Consider the following 6,092-nt stretch of genomic DNA (forward strand, 5'->3'; position numbering starts at 1 on the left):
TGGTTCAGATTTTATTTTGACTCCTACAATCCGAGTGAGATCCATTATTGAGATGAAATCCATTTTTTTTTTTTTTTGCTTGGCGATGAAATTCAAATCATTGATATTCGATATGGACGGCTTGATTGGTGCATCACACCTCTCTGTTACAGTGGTGTACCACAGGAAACCGGGTTCTGCCTATCGAGCATGATTTAAGGCTTTGCTACATTTGGATTTGGAAAAAGAAAATTGGTTTCTGCACTTTATATTTTTATAAGTACACTCCAAATATTATTTTGGAGTATTTTATTTAAACGTAATAATGGAAAAAAACACTTAAAGAAGTGCTCTTATAGATAAGTCAGAGTGCAAAAATCAGGAAAATAATGATGTTTATGCTCCAATTTTAGTTTCTTGCACTTTAAAATTAAAAGGTTTTTGAAAAATAATCAAAAACAAAGAGCGAATATCATGTTAGTTTGATCTTAAGATTAAATCTAATTGTGTCCAAAATCAAGATAGTGAAAAAACCAATATTGGATGCAACAGTGACATCATTCTACTTGGTGTCACTTATGAATTTGAAATCCCAAACAAAGTAGATGGAAACCACTGCGTCTTGCATTCTCTTGTGTAGTTGTCATGTCATATTTCCCATTCTATTTATAGAGGATTGATTTCTAACCAACTCAATAAATAAGCCAATCGGGTGTAGGGACACTGGGTCTCTCCGGCCAATTTATCCGGCAACTTTGCCCGCACTTCATGCATGGAGATGGACATGGTGCAAAGTTTGACAAGTACATTGCACATCTATGGCTACACAAAAACAGGAAGAAAAAAAAAGATTTGTACCCAAAAAGAAAAAGATCAATGAAGTCATTTTCACTTGCTCATAGCTTAATACATACTAGTACATGGTATTTGTACAAGAAAAAAACAAAAAAAAAAACACACCACCCTACTATCTACCTCCCGATTCTTCAATCCAAAATAACAGGTCAAATTAGACAAACAGAAAAGTGAAAGGGGAAGAAGAAACCGGGAAAAGAATTACAGCAAATCGAGCGAACAACAATGCATACAAGCAATGAGTTCAATGAACACAGCAGAAGATATACATCAGTGAGGAAAGAATTTTCTTCCGCACACCCCGCCATGAGATTGATTTCAAGAATGAAGTTTGATATCACCTTTGGACCTCTTTAACAAAAGAAACTTCCGAGTTACCAGCAGACGGCGAAAGAAGGAGCTTATCTTGATCTGCATCGTCGCTTTCTGTCGGCTCGTGGGTGGTGGTTGATAAAGACTCCGTCCCATCTTCTTCTCGATGTGATGAGGGACAGAAACATGAAATTAGAGGCTGCGATGATAACTCCAAAGCCAAAAAAAATGAAGGGAAACAATGGAATAAGTAGTAACCTGTACATGCATGATACTCAGGTAGCTGTTTAACAGCGGTTACTTGGAGACTTTCTGGAAGCAGGCAACTGCACACATTACCTGAAATTTGGGGAGGAAAGTATAGTTTTCATTTGTAGTAGGTTACAATGAAGTGTGAGAATTTGTGACAGTGGCATCAGCATTAACAAAGCAGCTTTGCTTAACTAAAAGTAGGCTACCTTTATTAGTAGTAGTCGAGTGTGTAAAATTAAAAGGTTTGGAATGAACAGCAATCCAACTCAGCCTAGTAACACGGGATCTTAATCCATTTCAAGAAGAACATATAGTCGATAAGTTATTTTGAGGAAAACTAAATGGTAAGTAAACAAAGTAGCAATCAAAACTACCACATATTTTACCAAGAAATGTTCCCCATAACATGAATATATGAGTTGAACAAAACATGATGTCAAAATTAGGAGATATTTACTTCAAGTAAAAAGATGTTACAGTAGTTGAAGAGAGATGCTAAACCTATCAAATTAGGAGCCTTTAAGAGGTGTTCATATGGAAATGAAGTCAAAATCTGAGTACTTTTCACTTCCATGGCAATCAAATGCCATCAAACAACTAATATAGATTGTGTTTGACAAAATTTTTTATGGCAAAACCATACCCTAGAAAGATCCCCCCCATGTACGCAGACACAAGTCCTAATTAGACAAACGAAAAACTGAAGAAGTGAATTTCACTGGAACCGTGTCGCATACCCTAATTCATGATAATGTTGATAGTATATAAAACAGAGACTGAAAAATAAAAGTAGATGAATAGAAACAGTAATTCGTGGGAAATGTAACATACCTAGCCAAGCAAGCCGATTCACCCAGCCAGGGATATGTTTTCCAGTCATTCTAAACACAATGTCATCTGTAAAATGGTTGCAATTCTTAGTAATGAGATGGTAGGAATCCCCATGGTACTCGGAAGCCACGCTCTCAATAAATGTCCGGAATGCAGAGGGAGGCATTTTTATATGACCCAATGGGATGGAACATCTGAAGATAAAACCCGGGCAGCTCTTAGGCTCCACTTCAAATACTCCACTAACAGGGAAGTCGTGAGCTCCAAATCCATACTCCATTCCGTGGACTGAGAAAATAGGTTGCTGTTTGTCAGATGCAGAAATGCTAGGTACGAAGCTATTGATTCTTTCCGATCACAGGGTTACTGTTAATATAGCTCAACTTGTAAACTAAGAAATAACAAAGAAATGATTAAGTTCTGTCATTCAGCTACCTCACTCAGTTGTTTTTAGTATTCAAGTGCATTGGAGCCAAGTTTTTATTCTTCCTAAGAAAACGGCTACAGATATTGAGAAAACATTCAAACCTTTCACATGGCTCGGAGGTGTAGAGATTCGGAGAATTGCTGCATGGAACCAACTATCAGTGATGTGGGTGTTTTAGGCATCTTCTGATGAAGATATAGTCAACATGGGTCAAGTGAAATTGTAAACGTGGAATTAGATTAGAGCAGTTTTGGGGTTCTTCCTTTCCCCTAAGCATTCTGAATGAGGTAGGGGGAAATGTTCACATATAAGAGAAACAGCTGGCCTCTGATTCAACATGAAAGTGGTATCGATAATATATAGTATCTATCATTTTACTCAAGTGAGGCACGTGTTTTGCAGAATATTGGGATGCAACCTCGAGCAAAATTCACCAATCTCATAAAGCTTAAGCAAGTTCCGGTTCAACCTCCTGATGTTAATAATAGAAATGGAATTCTGTGGCTTTTTTCTCAAAATGGAAACAAACAACATGAAGTAGATGGCAGTTCTTTAAGATGGTGCGCAAAAAGAGACTCTTTTGTGCGTTTTCTAGAATGCCGTGGGAGTCTTACAAATCATGATCATTTACTGTTTAGTTGCAGGTTTACAAATAAATTTGGTTTCCACATATGACAAAAGCAAGAACCTATGTCTCCCCATCCAAATATTTCATCGACGAGTAATACTAATACTCCCAAAGGTTCTTTTTTCAGGAAAAGTTGACATAATAATATTTTCAGTATTAGTAACAATCACAGCAGCTCACCTAAAAGGGCTACCCAAGGAGGTGACAACCGGATTCATCACCATTCCTACTTATATTCCCAAGATCACCCATGGAAAGTTTCAAGCATGGCACGGGGTGTTACAGTCTTAGTTTATCAACCTAAGGCTTTGACGAAACCCAATAATTTCCGGTACAATTATGAAGAAAAAGACTCAATGATACATGAGATTTGAGGAATATTAAAAGGAAGTTCTGCCAGCTTACCAGATGTGAAAAACACTAAGCTAACAATACAAACATTAACTCCTAACCCACTAATCGAATTCCACATTAAAAAATCACAAATCCCACTAGAAAAGTAATGATAATAGATGCAGCAAGGATTATTGTTACCAAACATCATATACAGGCCAGATGACAAACAACCACACCAAAACCATCCAGACTGGCAAAACATTCAATCACCAATAGTCGAGGTGAGTGTAAGTTGGCCCGACACCTGAGTTATCAAAAAGAAAAAGGACAAGAATGTGCAAGAATCCAACAATATTCTATCTTCTTGATTTCCCATTACATGCTTCAGATTTCCTTCAGTCCTAATCTCATTGAAAACCTCAGCCAGCAACTGCACCAAATTATCAGATGGACCAAAGTGGGGTCCCGTGGGCACGGCCCCTACTCGATTTTGTGAAATTACGTTAAATTTTCTTAAATATTTCAATTATACCTAATAATTTGTAATAGTGTTCCCATATAATTATGCTAGATTTTCTTTACGATGATATTTGTTTGATCTATTCCTTAAGAGTGCTAACTTTGTCACAACATCTTTTTTGCAAACACACCCATTTTTGTTAATTATGAGATGAAGTTACGTATATAGTCACCAATATGTTATTTTACTGGCAAAAAATGTAGTATTAATTAAGGAATTATAAACGTACAGGTTTAGTTTACTAATTTGTGTACCCCACTAATGCAAATTTTTGAATCCGTTCCTGATTATTATCGTATAGTAACAAACCTCACCATCAAATCCCACGAGAATTTTAAGCAACTGAAGAAAACCCAAAACAGATTTTCCATTAAGAATTTCAAATTCAGCAGCAACCGCTGCAACCCACCAAAATCTTCAAAACCTAAACGAAACCCAATTGAGAAATACACAAATTGGACACGCCTGAACAAAGCCAAATCTGGAAATAGAATTGCTCACCTTCAATACCCGAATGGAAGATGCCAAAACCGAACCACACGGTGTAATTATTGATGGGCGTGAGGTCGTAGACGTTCAACATGATTTGGGTATTGTTACTAGCGTTCCCATCGCCACCACCGCAACCGAGTTCCAAGGTTGCGTTCGAGGGGTTCTTCTCTGCCCCCATTTGGTGGATTTTACGCGGAAACAATTCTCCAGCAGGAAAAAAGAACCCTGAGAATTCTCAATTCAGGGGAATCATCCGTCTCACTCCATTTTCTTGGGGCACATACAACGAGTCTATGAGATCGTCGTGACTCTCTCTCTCTCTCTCTCCAGGCTCCAGCCAGAATGGGAAGGAGCTGGCAAGTGAAATAAATGGTGGAGAAGGGGCAAAATTTCGAACATGGATCAATAATGCTATGTGCATTTATGTGCAACACTGACCCTTGGGTTGCGCCAATGAAATCATTTCGAATTCAATTTGTCTAGAACCACAAATAATTTCACATACAACACACACAAACTCTCTCACATTAAGTGTAGGGTCCACACAAACTCCACGCTCCACACACTGTGTGTCTAGGTCCCAAACTTAATGTGAGAAAATTTGTGTGTTTGTGTGTAAAAGCGTTTGTGATTGTAGCATTATTGTTTTGAATTTGTTAATTTGTGAAGGAAATCTTCAAGTTATGACTTATGAAGTAGTCTTTTGTTTAGAAAATCCTATGGGCAGTGGGAACCCATGAGAAGTGCACCAAGCTATTTTAATATAGCTGATTTTTTACAAGACCACTCAGCAAAATATATTTTAAAATTAATAAATAAATTATTTGTGTCGGATCCAAAAGTGTGTCTCATACGCAAATGTGTGCACTATCGGTGCACTTCTCGTGGTACTCATAGATGGGTTTTCCTTTTTTATTACAAGCAGTGGTGCAATAAGTAGGTAATATCTCTGTTAAGAGGAGAAATAATTTCAACAAATACAAAGAGAATAAACAGCCACAAGCAAATGAAGAAATTTGAACTTCTAACATTCTAGCTAGATGCGCAGGAATCTTAGATTAGCCTCAATAAATAGGTATGAGGAGTCCTTGGGCAAAATGATTTACCTTATCGTACCGTGTAACAAGAGGAATTTGAAAATCAAATTAAACATAAATTTTTGTACGAAAAATCTATTGTTCAATTTTTTTTTCCTCGCAATTAAATGAGTTCTTTTTGTTTCTTCTCTCATGCTTTGTCACGTTCTATTTTTCGGAATTCATCAATATTTGTTGATGTGGATCAAAAAAAATAAAAATTTCAATATTTGTTGATGACACATACAGGGAATGATACCTTGTGCCAGCTCCCAGATGCTCAAACCAATCATTCGCCAATTCATATCCGCCTAATCAAACACCTATACTTCTTCTGTTTTTTTAGTAACAACCAAGATTTTGCATATCGTACTGGTTAGAGTA

General features: G+C 37.0%; 1 protein-coding gene across 2 annotated transcripts; it reads right to left on the minus strand.

Moving 5' to 3' along the window:
• Window positions 1–848: 848 nt before the first annotated feature.
• Window positions 849–5,031, minus strand: LOC131320206 (deSI-like protein At4g17486). Of its 2 annotated transcripts, none has more exons than XM_058350825.1 (4): window positions 4,642–5,031; window positions 2,230–2,517; window positions 1,405–1,485; window positions 849–1,305 (listed from the first exon to the last, which is right to left on the minus strand). In XM_058350825.1, exons 1-4 carry the CDS (start codon window positions 4,808–4,810, stop codon window positions 1,172–1,174), a joined length of 672 nt encoding a protein of 223 aa, XP_058206808.1. In that variant the 5' UTR covers window positions 4,811–5,031; the 3' UTR covers window positions 849–1,171. The 2 variants fall into 2 exon arrangements, with proteins under 2 accessions (XP_058206808.1, XP_058206809.1); XM_058350826.1 differs by having other exon boundaries at window positions 849–1,302; window positions 4,642–5,022.
• Between the last annotated feature and the right edge of the window lie 1,061 nt (window positions 5,032–6,092).

The sequence above is a fragment of the Rhododendron vialii genome, chromosome 3a (genome assembly GCF_030253575.1).
Source record: "Rhododendron vialii isolate Sample 1 chromosome 3a, ASM3025357v1".
Taxonomy (NCBI): Eukaryota; Viridiplantae; Streptophyta; class Magnoliopsida; order Ericales; family Ericaceae; genus Rhododendron; species Rhododendron vialii.

Coding starts and splice junctions, on each gene's coding strand:
- LOC131320206 (XM_058350825.1), bottom strand. CDS start 4,810: ATGGGGGCAGAGAAGAACCCCTCGAACGCAACCTTGGAACTCGGTTGC. Junction 2,518..4,641: donor CTTCCATTCGGGTATTGAAG/GTGAGCAATTCT, acceptor CTATTTTCTCAG/TCCACGGAATGGAGTATGGA. Junction 1,486..2,229: donor GAATCGGCTTGCTTGGCTAG/GTATGTTACATT, acceptor CCCAAATTTCAG/GTAATGTGTGCAGTTGCCTG.